The following is a 20,642-nucleotide window of genomic DNA, read 5'->3' on the forward strand; positions in this document are numbered from 1 at the left end:
TTTTTCGCTCGAATCCTCTAACGATCTCTTGACAGAGAATGATATTATCAGCAATGCTCCTCCTAGCAATGAAAGCAGATTGGTTGGGACTCACAAGAGAATCAATGACTTTCCCAATCCGGTTAGCTAAAATTTTGGCAATGAACTTATTGAGCAGATTACAAAGAGAGATGGGCCTAAAATCATTCATGGAATCAGCACCTTCCTTCTTGGGGATGAGGCAAAGGAAGGTGTGATTGATCCCATTGACCTAGGAAGGGTTAAGGAAGAAACTCCTGACAGCAAAAATGAGATCATTGCGAATGATGTTCCAACATAAGGAAAAGAAACCTATACTGAAACCATCAAGGCCAGGGGCATGGCTAGCTTTATGGGTGAGGATGGCAGAGGATTTCATCATCAGAGGGAATGGAAAGAAGGAAGGGAAGAAGATCCTCAGGGACCAGCTTGTTGAGAAGATCGGGGGGAATAGGAGAGGGATGGAGAGACGGCTGGGAGAAGATACGAAGAAAGTGAGAGAGGCTTCAGATTTGATTTCCTCAAGATTAAGGAGCTCAGTGCTAGAAGGGGAGATGAGCTTCGGAATGGTATTGACATTGTGGCGAGCTTTGAGGGAGCGATGGAAGAAAGCAGAGTTTGAATCACCAAGATCAAGCCATTTGATGCGGGCCTTCTGACGGAGAAAGCTCTCTTCTTAGGCAAGGAGAGAGGCAAGCTCAGAGGCAGTGGCTTTCTCTTCCAAAGCAAGATCAGTGTTGTGAAGATCAGACTGGATTCAAGATTGGATGGAAAGGAGTTTATCTCGGCAAGAGGAGACATGAGAGGAGATATTGCCAAAGGTGGAGGAGTTCCAATTCTCAAGAACAGCTTTGACAGATTTGAGCTTTTTGGCAAAAGTAAGAAGAGGGAGAGGAGGGGGGAATGGGGATGGACCAGGCATTTTGAACTAGAGGGAGATAATCAGGATGTGAAGACCACATATCAAAAAATTTGAAGGGCTTGGGGCCGAGGAGCGGAAGGGGAGAGCATGGATGTCAATCGGACCGTGGTCCGAAATACCCGGAAGGTCAAAGCAAGCATGAGAGGAAGGAAAGGTATCGAGCCAAGGTTCATTAAAAAAGCTTACAAGCCACCCGAGCATTACCTGCTCTTTGATTATGCCAAGAAACCAGACCATCTGAGATCACTGAGACCAAGGTCGTCAATACAATTGTTGAAGGAGTCAACAGCTAGGGGGTCAATGGGGTTACCACCAAGCTTCTCATGACTAAACCAAATAACATTAAAATCACCTCCAATCCCCCAAGGTCTGGAGCCCATGGAGGGGGCAAAGGAGAGGAGGTCAGACCAAAAGGGGAGTCTAAGGGTGGCAAGGTTGTGGGCATAAATAATCAAGAGGAAGCAAATGAAGGAACCAGAAGAGTGGGAGATAGAGAGGTGAATGACTTGATCCGATGAGGAGAAAGGGATGATGGAGAGGTAAGAGGGGTTCCAAAGGATCCAAATTCTACTATTTGGACTATGGAGATAATTGTCAGCAAAGGACCAAGATGGGCCAATGGAGGAGGCAATGCAGGAGGCATTAGCCTGGAGGACCTGGGTCTCAAGAAGGCAGCAGAAGTTGGATTTGGTGGAGTGGATACGGGAGCGAATCTCCGCTTGTTTAGCCAGGGAATTGAGGCCACAAACGTTCCAAATAGTCTAAGGAGTCCAACGAGTCATGAAGAACTAAAGGAAGAGGGCATCAAATGCTCGGAAGAGCTAAAGGGAGGACCAGAAGAGGTTGGCTTAGCGGGGTTGTTCCTTCTAGATTTGGGGGTGGCAGCAGGGGTGGGCTTAGGGTGATGGGTGGGTTTGGAACGCGAAGAGGCTTTGGAGGCAGAGACAGAGGACTTTTTCTTCTTAGAGCCCCAGGAGATAGAAAGGGGTGGGAGATTAGGAGGAGAGGAGGTATGGGGAATGAAATTAGAGGAAGGGACAAGGGATGATTTGGAGGATGGGGTCGGGGAGGAGAGGGAGGGGTCAGGGGGTAGGCAACAAAGGAGCAGCAATGGGTTGGCTAGAATCAACATCATCAGTGGCCCGAGAGGGGTAGGTTTGAGCAGCGTGAGTATCTTCTAACTCTGTTGACAGAACCATAGAGTCAATGCTGTGGAGAGACCTAAAGGGTCAACATGCGGCCCTTGAGAAGTAATTGGCGATACCAGGGGGTAATTCATAGATGTCACGAGGACAGCCGAACCTTCTAAGGCCAGAGCGATCGACTCTGTAGACCGAGAATGGCTAACAAAGGATGGGATACTACGGTTGATATATGTTTCATAGACACCAACATCAGGCCTGATCGAGGGATCAGGGATGGAAGACATGGCAGGAACATTTGCATTGGGCGGAACAGCAGAAGCGAGCGGCACCAGAGGGGAGGCAAGGGAGCCGCCAATCAAGGTGGAATTAATCAATAGATCCCCAAGAGCAATCAGATCAGCGGCAACGGGAGCAGGAAGACCAGCCGAGAGGGAGGTGGCATCAGGAATCAGCGGTGGAGAGCTCATGGGAGCATCAGAGGATAGTAGTAGCAATGGCGATAACGGAGAGCAACTTCTGGGAGCAGCAGAGGACGGCGGTGATGGCGTAAGCAGAGGGCAGCGGCGATCCCCAAGAACGATCGGTTCAGCGGTAGCGGGAGCAGGAAGACCAGCTGAGAGGGAGGCGGCATCAGGAATCAGTGGCTGAGAGTTCATAGGAGCATCAAAGGACTGCAGCGGCGATGGCGATGGCGATGGCGATGGCGATGGCGATGGCGATGGCGATGACGGAGAACAGCTCATAGGAGCAGTAGGGGCAGGAGCAACGGCGGAGAACAGCTCGTGGGAGCAACAGATGACAGCGGCAACAAGAGGCGAAAGTCGAGGGAGGCAGCAGGGAGTCGTCAGAGACCACAATTGCCGGAGGAGAGCTCAGGGGAGCCACAGGAACCAGAAATGAAATCGACGACGAACAGAGGTGATCCGAGGGAGAGGTGGTAGCAGCAAGGTTGGCAGGCAAGCAGGGAGGAGGTATCAGGTCAGGCAGGCTGGGTTGGTTAGGGGAATGATCGGGTTGGGGTATCGGGTCGAACAGGTGGGGTTGGTTTGGGGAATGATGGACGGGTTGGTTACCGGGGATGAAGCAAGATGGAGGGACCTAGTGCAAGTTGTAAATATTACCCGGATATAATAGGTGATCCGTGGGGAATTTGGAAAAGGTGTTCAAAAGTTGGACCGGGATGTAGGAGTTCAAGGGGTAGAAAGGTGGCTTAAGCAACGTGGTTGGTTCAGATGGTTCAGTTGGCTCAATTGGAATAAGAGGGTCAATAAGATCAGACGAAGACCTAAAGGAAGTGCAACGTGGAGGATAGGAGGTAGGGAGAGAGGGAAAGAGGAAGCAGCCGCTAGGGCATCCAATAGAGGAGCGCCAGGCAGGAGAGGGAGCAGCGGAGGTAAGGCAGGGCTAGGAGAGACCGGGGACCGAGAAGGGACATCAAAAGGATGCAGAGGGAGATAGAAGGGGAAACTGTAGAGTCCATAGAGGGGGTGGCAGGATACCAGAGGTGAGAGGAAGAGAGCGAATCAGTTCCATCAAGGGCATTAGGCTACAGAATCGAGAAGACATTGTGATCAATGGTTAAAGGATCGTTCAACGGACCAGCAGTCCGGGTTCCAAACACAGTTTCAGCGGCACCCATGACTAGACCTGTTGCCGACGGCAAGATTTGGATATGGTCAGCGGTAGTTTCCATCGTCGGCAGCGTGATTTGGTAGCCAGCGGTATTTTTCTTCTTTCTATTTTTCCTTCTGTATGTCTGCATGGCGAATTGAGGTTCAACTGGAACAGCGGCTGAAGGTTGAAGTGATTCAACAACAGCAGCCATAGATTTGGCGCAAGTGGTAGCATTGTGCCCAAAACATTTGCAGAGAGTGCACGTTGGAGGTATCCAGTCATATTTGACCTCTTGTTCAAAGGAGAAGCCTTCTCCATCCATAACAGTGATAGAAGAGGGAAGGATTTTGTCTGCTTTGACTTCAATACAGATACAAGCATAAGATAAATGATCCATAACCTTGGTTCTCTTGTCAGAATACAAAGGTTTGCCTATGATGGAACCGATTAGGCTAAGGCCTTTGACGCACCAGAAGTGCAGGGGGAGATTGGGGAAGAGGACCCAAAGGGGGATGGATTAGGGTTCAGTTTTGGAGAAGGAAAGGAATTCATCCCATTGACGGAGGAAAATAGGCTTTTTACCAACATACCATGGTCCTCCATCAATGGCAACGCTACGGTCAGAGCCGGCAGTGAAGTTGAACACAAAGGTGCCATTATCAAGCATGAAGAAGGAGAGGGAGCCAGAGGGCTTCCATTGGTTCAGAAGAGAGGCTTTGACAACAACGAAGGGGGGTCTACTGCCAAGAAAAGAACCAACACAGTTAGACCAACGAGAGATTTTAGAAGCAAGGAGGCCAAGAGGACAAAGGCCAACAGGGATGGAGTTGTGTGTGGTCGGAGAGTAGAAGAATAAGGAATGGCCAACTGAGGGGGGTAGAGGGGAAGAGGAAGAAGGGGGGAGGGAGAAGCAGAGGTGACTACAGAGACCCAAGGACGAGATTCCGAGTGGACCGGAGGAGGAAGGACGGGTGGAGGCAGAGTCAGCAGGTGAGAAGGAGCGGAAGGAGGAGCGAGTGGAGAGAGACAGGGGTAGGAGGGGGCGGACCGACGGCAGAGACTGTCGGAGCAGGGGAAGGGGGCATACGGTCAGAAGGGGGGCATATGGTCAGGAGGGGGGCTCATTCCCAATGCCTTCTTACTGGAACTAGTTATCTTACTTTGTCTTATATTGTAATTGCTCTTTTTCCCTTGTTACCTCCCTAGGGAGGTGTATGTAATTACTCATATTATATAAGTGAAGCAATATATGTATAGGGGAGATTATTCTCTCACATTAGATTCTACCACATCTCTCTCTTCTTCTTTTCTTCCTCTCTTGTTCCCTTGCTCATTTACAACGTTCAGATTTCAACTCTGAATTCACTGAGCTTTCCTGGGGACATTGTCTCTCATTGTGATGTTCAGCAAAAGCTTTAGCAGCCTTTCAGATATGCTGACATGAAGCAACGAACGTCAAGGATGCTTGAGAACAAAGTATCTCTTCTCAGTAAGTTGGTTGAGTCTGAATAAGTTACCTTCTCTTCTTATGGTCCAAAAAACAGTTGGGTCCCAAAGGGCTTCGTTCTTCTCATGCCAACTGTGTGTTTCATCACTAGCATTCAGACATCATGCAGATAGTTTCCAAAAATAGAATATATTGAATTTAAGATTTCCAAAGGTCCATTCGCTCTATCATATGGAAGGATCCATAATTTTCACATCAACTTAGATGCCAACCAATTCATCAGAACAAGATCAGAAGCATTCTGGTGCACACTTTGTGAGGATGTTGTCTCAGGTTTTAACCTAAAACCAGAAGTAAATCATTTTCTGTGGCCTTCAGAGGATCCAAAGGACATTAGCATCTAAGAACATCTTCTTCAACCACAACAGAAATGAAGAACCATACTGAGCCTCTTTGAGTCGCAATTAATTTGTGGAAAATTCAAAACTCTAAAAAACCTATAATCTTCAAGGATTTTGTTCAATGTATAAACTATAATCAAAGTAGATCATTGTTGGCAACCTTCTAACAATTCCTGATCAAAGAAAAGGGCATAAGTATCCTATAGCATCATCTTCAACCTCAAAAGAAACCCAACAAGTATTCAAAAATGGAGTTCAAATTGATAAACAATTTTTTTCCTCAACAGAAACTTGAACATCTTGAATGTTTCTGCAATCAAGAGATTCTCAAACGCTGTAGATTCTGTATTCTTTCAGCACACCTAGTCTGAGACGTAGTTCGAAATTTCATCATAACCACTAAGATTTTGCAAAATATTTTGGTTTTGACAAAGGTTGAAAAGAAAAAAAACTGGGTGCAACTCAATAAGAATGCAGGGTTTCAATCAAAATACCAACATTTCGGCTGAAATTTCGGTTTAAACTCAGTTTCAATACAAAACAAAGCATATAAAACCACTATTTCAATCTGAATGGGTCAAAACTTTGACTCATTTTTCATGAATTTCAAGTGGTTTCGCCTGTTAGAGGGGGAAAACTCCCAAAAAAAAAACCAGATTTGGTATTTTTGGCCAAATCACCCACACTTCTAAGTGGAACAAAGTGTTGGAGATTATTACAACGCATCTACAACAAAGATTTGCCACATTTGTGTAAGATTCAAACTTAGAGGTATACCCTTCTTCCCCAAAGGTTTGAGCCTTCATGAAACTCTATGAAGTATTGGCTTAGAGTTGAAGGAACGGTTTTATAGGTATGTTTTAACCTTGGTTGTACATTTTTACTTTACTTGTAACACTTTCACATTGCATAATATTAAATGGTTTTTCTTCATTCCTAATGCATATTTAGTTGTTTTCATTGAGTTTTGTGAGTTTAATACTAAATTATGTGTAGAATACTTTATATTTGAGAAAGTATTCTACAGAATACAGCGTATACTACCAATCTAGGATACAAAACCAAACTATCATTTTGGGTGTGTTTTTTTACAATTTAAATGTTCCAATATGTTTAGCAATGGCTAATTAGGCTTTCCCTGACGTTTCTGGCTAAAATAGGCCATTTGACCATCGAAATGGCCAAACATAATGGCCAACCAAAACATGCAGAGTTTTGATTGAAACCTGAAATATTTCGGTTTTGACCTTGATCTTGAACCTTGATCTGAGATAAATTTATCACTGTAAGAGGTGTTCTGGAGTTTAATAGTAGAACATGGAAATGTAGGGGCAATCAGATCTTTGTTTTACCAGCAGAAGAAAAGAAAAAATGCAACCCAGAAAGCAAAGATATTTCTTGTGTATTTGGTCAAAACTTTTTCCCCATTTTTTTATGGGTCAGCTTCACTCTTAACAATCTATTAGTTGCAACTGGACTACTTTGCATAAACATAGCATTCTGCCTTGTATGTACACATTATTTAGTTGCACTAAAATTCGAGCAACACAATATCCAAGCAATTAGTTATTTGAAAGCTCAAACAAACCTGACTAGCCCAACCATCAAATGACCCAGCTAATAGAACTTCAGAGGCTGGCATAGGCCAGATTATGCATACAGTCCGGAGAAGGCGTAGAGCGCTTTGAGCACCATCAATCCTCCTCTGTTTCTCTTCGACTATTTTTTGTGCTTCACTGAAAATAAAATAAAAATCAATCATGGCCCGTGGAGCAAGAGAGGGCAAAGATGAGGGCATCAAAATGCAGGGTATGCATACCTGATCGCTAATGCTATCTTGCCTTCTAGTACTACTAAATTTGCACGGGTAGACCGCAGCTTGTCTTGAGCTTTCATGATTGTAGTTTCCTGGAATTCCCAATCATCAGACAGCCTCTGTAACTCCTCCAAAGAGCTTTCATGACCCTGGTGGAAAATGTATCAGGAGTCAACAGTAAAACGTAAATCTGAACCTCAAACTGCTTAATCATTACAACATCCAGCAGATATATTCAAAAAATTATAAAAATAAAAGAGATAACAGATTTTTTTCATATGATGCATGCCCTGTTGCAACTAAAAACGAAATGAAGGAAAGTGAAATTATTCAAAAAATGAAAAAGCACTTTTCTAATCATGATTGTGTAACTTAAATGTTACCAAATATGGTAATTAAAATTTTCAAATGGAATCCTTATCTTCCTCTTCAAATCTAAGAAATTTGGATTAAAGTAAAAATTAGCTACCAATTCAGAATCCATTAATGTTGGAAATGATTACATATGTTTCCATTTTATTTTTGCTTTAACCTCATTGTCCTTCCCTTCACTTCGTTCCCAACAAGATAGAGCCATAAGAAAATTTTGTATTACGGGAGAATGATGCAGAATTCCACCAAGAAGACAAGAAAGTGTTATTTTTTTTTTTTTTTTTTTTTTGGAGGGGGGGGGTTTGGTTTGGTTAATTTTCTGGATCAAATTGAACCTGCAGTTAATATTGGTTCAAGTTAGACTTAATTTCAAGTCCCTTATGAGTTATATGGGGTCATGGTCTTAATATATTTGGGGTTTCTATTATAATGGGTCAAGTTTATAAGCCCAAAAATGAGGGATTTAAAGCCTATACAAAAGTGTTTATTTGTATTTTTCACAGTGTCTATAAAGCTGGATCAGTAACTAAGAGATCCAGCTTGCTTTGTTTTTGTTTATAGACTCCATTTTAAAGAGTCCGAGTTATGACAAGACTTCTCCCTTAGCTGAATTTGGAGAAGTTATCCCTTTTATTGCAGTTCAAGTGGGAGGCTTGAACAAATCCTTCCCTTCTCTCCTTCTCTACTATCAACTGGGGTTCATTTTCTGTTTACTATTTCTTCAACTGGTGAGTTTTCCCTTCTCTAATTCTGTTTATTCATTAAATCATAATTGTTTGGGTAGATTACTCACTGTTTTTACCCTTCTATCAATTCAGGTTACAAATCTAACTGTTTTCTTTTTTTTTTTAAATCAACGATCCTGGTTGTTAAATATTCAGTTTGTTCCTCAACTTCAGTTCTCTGAATCCTTTTTATCATGTGATTGTTGGTTAGCTGCCAATTGTTTCTTTGTTCATCTCAGTTTCTATTTTATAAATTGCCATTTCTGTCCAGTTTAGTTTCCAATTCTGCCCCATGTTTCTAGTTTGAGTCTGATCTTCTTTTCCTGTTTTCTAGTTGCTGTTTTCTGTCAGTTACTAAAATCTGGGTTTCTATTTTGGTTACTTGCATTAAGATCCGACTGTCAGATCTGGATCAAAAATGTTGTGGTATTGAACTCCATCTATAATAGATTAGTCAACCAGGGAAGTAGACCCATCTGAAAAGTCTCTTCTGAGTTATTGAAATTTCTAAATTATGGTTTTTATCTTGCGTTCCTAATCACTACAAATCTGGAGCTTCCTTTTGTTTTCCAATCCATAATTCCGAAGGTTCTAGATTCCCAGAAGAGAACCCCATAAAAAAGTAGATGGCTCAGGCCAATGGAAGCAAGACAAAGAACTGTCAAAGCTAACTATCCAAAAAAACAAGCGTTTTTAAGCGTCAGTCATTAAAATTTCGTTATTATGTTTGAACCTATTACACAAACCAAGCCTTAAAAACTTATTGATTTGTATCCTTGATATGAATTCTTTCAGATCAAAATCTCAAAATCTAAAAATTTCTTGTTGGACTCTTATATCCTATCAAAGCCTATGATTCCACTCATTAGAGTTTCACATGGCAAGGGAAACCATGACACCTACAGTAGGCACTCTTACCACTAATAAAATGGTGGAAATAAATTTATTACTGATAAGAGTGTGTCAATCGCAAGCATTTGCCATAAAATATTGCATTTCATAGAAGATTTGCAGTTAATGAGTTGAATCAGCAAGAGANTTTTTTTTTTTTTTTTTTTAAATACTGTTTAAGTGGACCGAATAATTCGGTTTAATTCGGATTCGGTCCAAATTATTCGCGTTTTATATTCACTTTTGAAAAAATCGCGAATTTTACCGAATTTTATTTTTAATTCGGATTCGGTCAGAATTTTTGATAAAATTCGGAAAAATTCGGTTCGGCCGAATAATTCGCGAATTATTCGGCCGAATTGATAACACTGGTTAGAGGGGGAAAACTCCCAAAAAAAAAACCAGATTTGGTATTTTTTGCCAAATCACCCACACTTCTAAGTGGAACAAAGTGTTGGAGATTATTACAACGCATCTACAACAAAGATTTGCCACATTTGTGTAAGATTCAAACTTAGAGGTATACCCTTTTTCCCCAAAGGTTTGACCCTTCATGAAACTCTATGAAGTATTGGCTTAGAGTTGAAGGAACGGTTTTATAGGTATGTTTTAACCTTGGTTGTACATTTTTACTTTACTTGTAACACTTTCACATTGCATAATATTAAATGGTTTTTCTTCATTCCTAATGCATATTTAGTTGTTTTCATTGAGTTTTGTGAGTTCTAATACTAAATTATGTGTAGAATACTTTATATTTGAGAAAGTATTCTACAGAATACAGCGTATACTACCAATCTAGGATAACTATCATTTTGGGTGTGTTTTTTTACAATTTAAATGTTCCAATATGTTTAGCAATGGCTAATTGGGCTTTCCCTGACGTTTCTGGCTAAAATAGGCCATTTGACCATCGAAATGGCCAAACATAATGGCCAACCAAAACATGCAGAGTTTTGATTGAAACCTGAAATATTTCGGTTTTGACCTTGATCTTGAACCTTGATCTGAGATAAATTTATCACTGTAAGAGGTGTTCTGGAGTTTAATAGTAGAACATGGAAATGTAGGGGCAATCAGATCTTTGTTTTACCAGCAGAAGAAAAGAAAAAATGCAACCCAGAAAGCAAAGATATTTCTTGTGTATTTGGTCAAAACTTTTTCCCCATTTTTTTATGGGTCAGCTTCACTCTTAACAATCTATTAGTTGCAACTGGACTACTTTGCATAAACATAGCATTCTGCCTTGTATGTACACATTATTTAGTTGCACTAAAATTCGAGCAACACAATATCCAAGTAATTAGTTATTTGAAAGCTCAAACAAACCTGACTAGCCCAACCATCAAATGACCCAGCTAATAGAACTTCAGAGGCTGGCAAAGGCCAGATTATGCATACAGTCCGGAGAAGGCGTAGAGCGCTTTGAGCACCATCAATCCTCCTCTGTTTCTCTTCGACTATTTTTTGTGCTTCACTGAAAATAAAATAAAAATCAATCATGGCCCGTGGAGCAAGAGAGGACAAAGATGAGGGCATCAAAATGCAGGGTATGCATACCTGATCGCTAATGCTATCTTGCCTTCTAGTACTACTAAATTTGCACGGGTAGACCGCAGCTTGTCTTGAGCTTTCATGACTGTAGTTTCCTGGAATTCCCAATCATCAGACAGCCTCTGTAACTCCTCCAAAGAGCTTTCATGACCCTGGTGGAAAATGTATCGGGAGTCAACAGTAAAACGTAAATCTGAACCTCAAACTGCTTAATCATTACAACATCCAGCAGATATATTCAAAAAATTATAAAAATAAAAGAGATAACAGATTTTTTTCATATGATGCATGCCCTGTTGCAACTAAAAACGAAATGAAGGAAAGTGAAATTATTCAAAAAATGAAAAAGCACTTTTCTAATCATGATTGTGTAACTTAAATGTTACCAAATATGGTAATTAAAATTTTCAAATGGAATCCTTATCTTCCTCTTCAAATCTCAGAAATTTGGATTAAAGTAAAAATTAGCTACCAATTCAGAATCCATTAATGTTGGCAATGATTACATATGTTTCCATTTTATTTTTGCTTTAACCTCATTGTCCTTCCCTTCACTTTGTTCCTAACAAGATAGAGCCATAAGAAAATTTTGTATTACGGGAGAATGATGCAGAATTCCACCAAGAAGACAAGAAAGTTTTATTTTTTTTTATTTATTTTTTTTTTTTTTGGAGGGGGGGGGTTTGGTTTGGTTAATTTTCTGGATCAAATTGAACCTGCAGTTAATATTGGTTCAAGTTAGACTTAATTTCAAGTCCCTTATGAGTTATATGGGGTCACGGTCTTAATATATTTGGGGTTTCTATTATAATGGGTCAAGTTTATAAGCCCAAAAATGAGGGATTTAAAGCCTATACAAAAGTGTTTATTTGTATTTTTCAGTGTCTATAAAACTGGATCAGTAACTAAGAGATCCAGCTTGCTTTGTTTTTGTTTATAGACTCTATTTTAAAGAGTCCGAGTTATGACAAGACTTCTCCCTTAGCTGAATTTGGAGAAGTTATCCCTTTTATTGCAGTTCAAGTGGGAGGCTTGAACAAATCCTTCCCTTCTCTCCTGCTCTACTATCAACTGGGGTTCATTTTCTGTTTACTATTTCTTCAACTGGTGAGTTTTCCCTTCTCTAATTCTGTTTATTCATTAAATCATAATTGTTTGGGTAGATTACTCACTGTTTTTTCCCTTCTATCAATTCAGGTTACAAATCTAACTGTTTTCTTTTTTTTTTAAATCATCGATCCTGGTTGTTAAATATTCAGTTTGTTCCTCAACTTCAGTTCTCTGAATCCTTTTTATCATGTGATTGTTGGTTAGCTGCCAATTGTTTCTTTGTTCATCTCAGTTTCTATTTTATAAATTGCCATTTCTGTCCAGTTTAGTTTCCAATTCTGCCCCATGTTTCTAGTTTGAGTCTGATCTTCTTTTCCTGTTTTCTAGTTGCTGTTTTCTGTCAGTTACTAAAATCTGGGTTTCTATTTTGGTTACTTGCATTAAGATCCGACTGTCAGATCTGGATCAAAAATGTTGTGGTATTGAACTCCATCTATAATAGATTAGTCAACCAGGGAAGTAGACCCATCTGAAAAGTCTCTTCTGAGTTATTGAAATTTCTAAATTATGGTTTTTATCTTGCGTTCCTAATCACTACAAATCTGGAGCTTCCTTTTGTTTTCCAATCCATAATTCCGAAGGTTCTAGATTCCCAGAAGAGAACCCCATAAAAAAGTAGATGGCTCAGGCCAATGGAAGCAAGACAAAGAACTGTCAAAGCTAACTATCCAAAAAAAAAAAAAAAAGCCGTTAAAGCTGTAGTCATTAAAATTTCGTTATTATGTTTGAACCTATTACACAAACCAAGCCTTAAAAACTTATTGATTTGTATCCTTGATATGAATTCTTTCAGATCAAAATCTCAAAATCTAAAAATTTCTTGTTGGACTCTTATATCCTATCAAAGCCTATGATTCCACTCATTAGAGTTTCACATGGCAAGGGAAACCATGACACCTACAGTAGGCACTCTTACCACTAATAAAATGGTGGAAATAAATTTATTACTGATAAGAGTGTGTCAATCGTAAGCATTTGCCATAAAATATTGCATTTCATAGAAGATTTGCAGTTAATGAGTTGAATCAGCAAGAGAGGAGAAGAGAAGAGTTACGTCCATGTATTAGTGAGAGATTGGCATCTCTTCTCGTAATTATTGATACTTAAAACCAAATTACAAGAGTACCCCTCCCAGACCCTGCATTAATGGGAGCCTTGTGCACTGGGTTGCTCTTTTTTTTTTTCTTTTTGATGCCCATATGACCCTATTACACACTTTCCCATTATACCCTTACAACAGTATTCCAAGACTCCCCCTCGAGCTGGGGAGTAGATATCACACATGCCCAGCTTGCTCACTAGGGTTCATAACTGTACAACATTGATCCCTTTGGTTAACATATCAGCAAACTGATCTCCTATCTTCACAAAGGGTGTGCAAATGCATTTGGAATCAATTTTCTCCTTTATGAAATGGCGATCATCCTCAATATGTTTTGAGCAATCGTATTGCACAGGATTGTGCACAATACTGATGGCAGCTTTGTTGGCACAATATAGTCTCAGGGAACTAATAATTTCAAATCCCAACTCTTGAAGTAATTCTTCAACCATAATTTCACAGAATCTGTATACCATGGCTCTAAATTCTGCTTCTGCACTTGGCCTTGCAACAGCAAAATGTTTCTTGCTTCTCCAAGAAACCAAGCTCCCACCTACAAAGGTTTAGTAACCTGATGTAGATGTTCTATCAGTCACAGAACCGGCCCAATCTGCCTCAGTGTAAGCTTCAATTCCCAAGTGGTTATGCTTCCTGTACAACAGCCCTAAGAAAGCTCACATGTTGTTCTCTTCCCTGACCCTCTATTACTCTGAGGTTCCAAAGTGAATGCAAAACAGGATTGACTTCCTCGATTTCGACCCTCAAACTTGTGAACCTGGTGCTCTGATACCGACTTGTAGTTAGAGTCGAACTAGAAAGAGAAGAGAAGAGTTACAAGAATGAGTGAGGGATTGATATCTCTCCACTCCTATGTTATTATTGATACTTAAAACCAAATTAGAAGTGCACCCTTACATTCTAACATATATGCCCATATGACCCTAGTACACATTGTTTCCCATTATTACTCTTACAATGGTATTCCAACACATAGATCTTTTGCAGCGGCTATATGCTTTCCTTCACAATGTTCAGTCATTGATGCATTAGACATGATTAGGTTTCTGGCACTGTTGACTCTGTCTGATGTGATACAGGTGGTCAGCACTAAAAAAAAATTGGACATTTGTCCTATCAAGACATTGTCATGTGTTATTTTTCATCCAATCCGATTTCACCACATGAGAATAATACTTTGGAAAAGTCACATTGCATTGTAGAATATGGACCATTGACAGAGGAAGAGCTCTATACATGGTCAACCACATAGCTCCAGATGGGCCACAAATTTTATATGCAAACAATCCAAAGAACTCATTTACCAATGACCAGAACAATCACATCATTTCCCATCTGGCAGAAAGAGCCATTGTTACCAGAAACAAATAAGACACCACCGATGCTGAAAGCCTTTTTCCAAATAAACAAAATACATAGCCAAAATTTTTATGGAGGGATGAGATGCATGAAAAGAAATATAAGATCCAAAATGAATGCATCTAAGGTCAAATAAGAGAGCTGGCTATGGTATTTTGCTAATGTGAAAATATTGAACATTGATGTCACCAACACAGAGTAATTTGGTGGTCTAGAAGGACTAAAGGAAGGCTAAAAGGAGGTAACTTGATGTTGCAAGGGAAAAGATAAAACTATTGCACTATCAGAAGATCAAACCTCAACAGAGTTTACAAGCAGAAGGATTGATGTAATGATAACTAATAAGGACCAAGTAAAGATATGAAAAGTTAACAACAACTACCTAACGTAGTTGGTGAGCTGTGGTGTGCAAAAATCCCATGCTCACCAGGAGGTCTCAATTTCGAACCTCATGGCTGTTACCTACTTCCCTCCCCTACCTATCAAAAAAAAAAATGAAAAGTGATTCACCCAAAAAAAAAAATTATAAGTGAAAGACAGAAATGAAGAGGGCAATTTGCACCTAATGCATATAACGATGGCAGGCATGGGGGCAATAAATAAATTAAATTGGATACGGCAGATTTACAAACAGAATGAGTCGAATAGTTGCAAGCATAGAGGACATCTATTCATTCTATTGAATGTCAGTCTGAAAATCATCTGAGATCAACTGCGGAAAAAAAAAAATTAATGAAGTAAAGAATAGTAAGCTCTTAAGACTTCCTAATAGATATTTCATGTAACACTATAAGGAACAGTTTGACACAACAAATCAGAACATACATATCATCCAGCAATAACTTGAACATGACTACTATTGAGATTGATCCAATAAGCCAAGCTACAAACAAAAGAGAAGGTCATATTTGAGTAAGGAATTGGAGGTTAAAGAAATAAAATAGAAAGTCCACACATTCAAAAGGAAAATAATGTATTAGATCCCCACCTTATGCAATGCATCGGCTCTTGACCTCAACAAGTCAAGTACAGAACCAAGCTCAGCCTCCAGGTTCTGAAGGCGAGATCGTATGTGATTAGGTTCATTCGTTTTATCACCAAAAACTGGACCTTTTGGTACATAATTAGTATCATTTTCATCCTTCTCTTTTGTGAACATCTCATCTTCCATACTATCCTCTACCTTCTCCACTCTACTTTCACTGGGAACAACATCAGAGGCTGCAAACAATGTATAACATAAAAAGAAAAGGTCAATTGATTCAAATAGCCCAAAAAAGCTCCAGAAATTTTGGAAATAGGATACCTTCAAATTCAGCATTTGAAAATGCTGCCCTCTGAGTGCTCCATTTTCTCCACATTTCAGGCTTAAATGAGCTTCTTATGCCATCAGCATTTAGGATAGATCTATTCTGAAAATGAACATCATGGGCATCACCTAGAAACTCCTTACTGGTGCTCAAATATTTAGATCTGCTGCTTCTTCCAAGGCTAGTAACTGTCTTTATCAAGGTGACAAATATTCAGAATGCCAGTTTACTTAATAATCATAATGAAATCATGCTGAACAATATGAGGGCAGACCTACATGCACAACACAATAGAAGAGTAGCAATCATTAAGCAGGTTATGCAATGACAACTAGCAATCTTTACTGAAACAATAAAAGGGACATGGGTTACATTTTGAAGCCCAACATAAAGATAGCTAATGAGAGGATAAACTTGTGTATCTTCCTTATTGATTTTCACACATATTTATACAGCAACATATGTACAACAAATAATCTTACCAGCTCCATAATCAAATGAACCGTTACAACAAAATTCAATCAAAAAGCTGGATTTTCAAAATCAGCGTCTATCGCTACAACTTTCAATGGTAGCTGGATATTTCAAATTCAAAAACATTTCGGTTACAATATCTCTACAATTATGAAAGTTGTTGTAAGCGTATGACAACGAGGTGCAATCAAATTCAAAATAAAAAATTCAAATATTGCATCAAACAATACATACTAGACAACAGACGCTAAATTTGGTAAGATAGTTCCTTCAAATTCAGTTTCAAGATATCTTCTAGGGGACTGAACCAAAAAATAGTAACACGTGGTAGTAACTCGTGAAAACCAACTTACCTACATCTGCTGAGACTTTAGGTTGCCAGTCGTCTTCTTCCCCATTCCTGAAGTCAGAAATGCTACGATTTTCTTTTGCTCTAGAGCCAACACCAAAGCGCAGACTTCTCTCTTTCTCCAGGCGACTCAGAATACCCTCGATCCCTGCCTCCACTCCAGCCACCATTTGCCTGAGGAAAAAAAACATTAGAATTTCCTGACTCGATTGCCCCACCAAGAAAATCAGGATTCTAGAGAGGATTAAATAAACTCAGAAGGAGTTGTAAAGAAAAGAAGCCTCACGGTGATCCATCAGTATCTGTAGCTAGACAAGGAGGAGGGGTGGAGGAGGGTACAACCTCGGAGAGGCCAACCTCGAGGCCATCGACAGCAAGACTCTCATTACTTCCGTCAGACCTCTGTTTCAAGCTTTTTCTAATATCCCTATGAATTGAACCATCATCAACTTCTTTTGCCGTTAAAGAAACTGAACCCTGAAACTCATCCTCTTGAAGCATCTCTGCCTCCTCCTCCTCTAAGTCCCAGCCCAATGCGAGCCAACCGCCTCGCTTGCCAATGGCCTCCACCAAGTCCATTCTCCCAGCATCAATCAACTCTTTCTTGGTCGGAAAAACAGAAGGATTATCAGATTTCCGCATGAACTCCAAAATCTCTGCCTCTAGAGCAAAATCCCCCTCAGTCTCCCAACTCTTGCACGGCTTGACTGAACCAGAACGATAGTTCCTCTGGAACAAGAGAACAGGAATCCCCAAACTCCTCCTTTCCAAACCAGAAGACAACATAGAGCCGCATTCCTTAGCCGGAGGAAGACCAAAAGAAACACAATGTAACCGTCTTCTCGGATTGTTCAAGAAAGACAAAGAGGGGAAGTCGGGGCAATATCCGATGGGATGAGACGATGACAGGAAATGGCTCGAAGTCGCCATAAACAAAACCATCTCTTCGGCATTTCGTCGAACAGCTCAAAGAAATGAATGTAACGAAGAGTGACAGTGAAGGAGGCGAAGGAATGAAGGTGAGGGTGAAGGAACGAACAAACTAGTGTCCTGAAAAGCGAAGCGCATCCCCACTCGCACTCGTAGGAAGAAGTAAAACTGGAGGAGTGTGCTATTAAGTATTTTTGCGCGGGGAATGAGGAAGCGGGCATTTAACGTCAACGGGGCTTATGGTGCGGACAGCGCACCCCTTCATTTCTTGCCTCTCTTGAACGGTTTGGACTTTGGACCACCGAGGGAATGCCATTTAGGGGACGGTATCGGTATCGGTATCAGTATCGGTATTGGTATTGGTATCGGTATCGGTATTGGTGCCGGATCTGTATCTGTTCTTTCTTCTTTTAGAAAGGTAATTTTTTTTACTGTTTTACCCCTGAAACGATATGGGTAATCGATCAATCTCAGCTGATACCAATACAATACTGATACTTGAAACCATGCCTACGTTTCTAATCTGATTTGATCGTGTGTATTCACGTACAAGAATATTTTCTTACACTCATGTGATCAACTCATGGACTCCGCATTGTTTCCCGGGAAAATTACATAATTACCCACTTTTGGGTTTTCTTTTACAAAATTACCCACCAAAAGTTTTGGTTAACAAAAATACCCAAAATTAGGTTTGCGTTTACAAAACTATCCACCCCAAATTTCAGTTAACAAAAATACCTAAAATCAAGTTTGGATTTACAAAACTATCCAAAATAATGAGTCTTCATCTTCCACATATAATCATGTATTTTTTTATAAATGAAACTTTGAGTGGGTAGTTTTGTAAACTCAAACTATTTTGGGTATTTTTGTTAACTTAAACTTCAAGTGGGTAATTTTGTAAAGGAAAACCTAATTTTGGGTATTTTTGTTATCTGAAACTTTTGGTGGGTAATTTTGTAAAGAGAAACCCAAAAGTGGGTAATCATGTAATTTTCCCTTTATATATATATATATATGTATGAGTAAGGCCTCCATCAATTCCAATTTAAATTAGATCGAAATAGCTCTAGAAAATAGAATAATGAAGAAAGAATAAACATTTTTCACGTATCTTTTTATTTTATTTTATTTTAGGTCAATTTTTTCGTTCACCACTCTATTCTAAGGTTTTGAAACCCCTATAGGATTTTAGACTTTTAAGTAACATTCCAAAAAAACCTTTATAATATGCCATGTGTGCATTTAAAGCACTCATGGTGAATGGTGAACGCCGTAACTATAGAAAACTTGATCTTTATTTATTTAATTAGTTACAATTTAGAAGAAGTAAGTTTTTATTAATTTTTCATTATTTTACGTATTAAAATAAGAAAAAAACTTGTCAAAACTAAAGATTAAACTGTATTCATGATCGATTCCATATTGAATTTTGAAAATCGACATTACTCAGAATCATGATTGATTGATTCTGATTCTAATTTTCAAACCATGCAACATGAAAACTGAGTGTGTGTATGGTTTTTTTTTTTTTTTTTTTTTTTTTTTGATTGCAACTACAAATCTCAAGAAAAGAAACACAACAGGAATCTATCAGTTATACCCAATAAAAGATAGTATGATCCCTATCACTTGAGGTCCTCACTAAATTCTTGGGGCAACAAAATAGTTTCAATTACTCCTCCTTTCTTTTGAGTATGTGGTTCTACTCTTGTTGATTCTTCGGAACTCTTCTTATTTTGAACATGGAAATAGTTTTAAGCTGTTTGTTTTAATTTTTAAGTCAAGGAGTTGTATGTGTGAGAGGAGAAAGATACGTTTGCAAGGATTTAGTTCACAATATCGGATCTGGTCTTAAAAAAGAAAAAAACCATCACCTTGCTTATTTGCTCACGGATGCGTAAATGGTGGGTCTCAAGACTTGATCGAGAAGAGTAGAAGTGCAGCACCACACAGATTCATGTTGGGCTGACTTAGGGAGTAAATTGGTAAAAGAATGCCAAGCTCGGTCCAGTTCTTACCTGGCATTTGTACTTGGGGTCGCAACCATGTAAGGGCTTCGAGCCAAAAGGATAATGATCCACTTAGAACGTTGTCATCAATTAGGCCCAACTCATGTGCATTTCTGAGTTCCACCTCATATGGATGATAGACATGATATCATTTTTCAACCCCTCATTGCTATTGTGTGTAAATTTCTTTTTATATTATCCTCTTAGAAAAACTCTCTTTCTTTCACCCCCTTAAACCTCTTTTTCTTTCACCACCTTAAAAAATACCAAATAATGTTTAACGCCAGACTTTTTCTTCACCATGGGTGAAGAGAATCAAGCGATTGAGGTGTTATTATTCCCTCTACCCCCTATTGTTTGAAGTCCAAAATGCCTTTGACACTATTCCAGGAGTTTCATCTAACCACCATAACTTGTGGATCATGATTCTCTTTTTAGCATGGGTGAAGAAAAACTCACCCTAAGTTTGATATAAAATTGAATTTACCATAAAAAATTTATTTGAGAAGAAACAAATGCTGCGTAAGTGCAAGTTTGAGATAGAATGCATTCCAATCTTTTATTTTTGCAACACAATGCAAATGTTAGATGAGTATATGGTCGAAGATAATCCAGTCTACGACTTTGATTCTTTTCATCTTTTTGAGCCCCTTGTGCTTAGTCTAAATTGAACCACCTAAATATATGAATAGAGAAAATAAGCATATGCCAACGGAGTGTAGATTCCAATAATTGCCTTTTCACATAATGAGCTCTGAGGTTCACGCTGACATTCTCTCTCCTATTATAATCATATGAATCTTATATAAATGATATCATTCTCCAAACCCTCATTGATGTGACATTATCCCTTCTTACAAATAAGAGGAATACTTATCTTTACCGGACACCATCAACCAACTACAGAATTAGGGCACATAACCTCAGGTTTACCAACCTAAGACATGGACTATCAATAGAAAACACCTTTCCAGAATCAAGGCTATATGGTAGGGGAAAATAAGAGGAAACCGGCCCACCCAGATTATTACAACAAATCTGGCCCATTTCTGATAATGTTCATGGCCTTG

General features: G+C 39.5%; 1 protein-coding gene across 3 annotated transcripts in view; it reads right to left on the reverse strand.

Annotated features, from left to right (window-relative positions):
* The window catches only part of LOC122062863 (protein PTST homolog 2, chloroplastic-like), a 31,132-nt gene extending 13,308 nt beyond the window's left edge, over positions 1–17,824 (reverse strand). For 2 of the 3 annotated variants that reach the window (XR_006135115.1, XM_042626532.1), the window contains exons 1-6: positions 16,914–17,824; positions 16,632–16,801; positions 15,801–15,992; positions 15,483–15,715; positions 7,367–7,512; positions 7,136–7,283 (exon numbers count right to left, since the gene is read on the reverse strand). Coding sequence is in view for 2 of the 3 variants with exons in the window: in XM_042626532.1 (XP_042482466.1) it covers positions 7,136–7,283; positions 7,367–7,512; positions 15,483–15,715; positions 15,801–15,992; positions 16,632–16,801; positions 16,914–17,569 (1,545 nt within the window). In the remaining variant the exon portion in view is untranslated. Of the gene's footprint in view, positions 1–7,135; positions 7,284–7,366; positions 7,513–10,473; positions 10,829–10,911; positions 11,058–15,482; positions 15,716–15,800; positions 15,993–16,631; positions 16,802–16,913 lie in introns of those variants that run through there. The other variant, XM_042626533.1, reaches the window with a different exon arrangement.
* Positions 17,825–20,642: the final 2,818 nt, after the last annotated feature.

Source organism: Macadamia integrifolia, unplaced genomic scaffold (genome assembly GCF_013358625.1).
Source record: "Macadamia integrifolia cultivar HAES 741 unplaced genomic scaffold, SCU_Mint_v3 scaffold1130, whole genome shotgun sequence".
Lineage (NCBI taxonomy): Eukaryota > Viridiplantae > Streptophyta > Magnoliopsida > Proteales > Proteaceae > Macadamia > Macadamia integrifolia.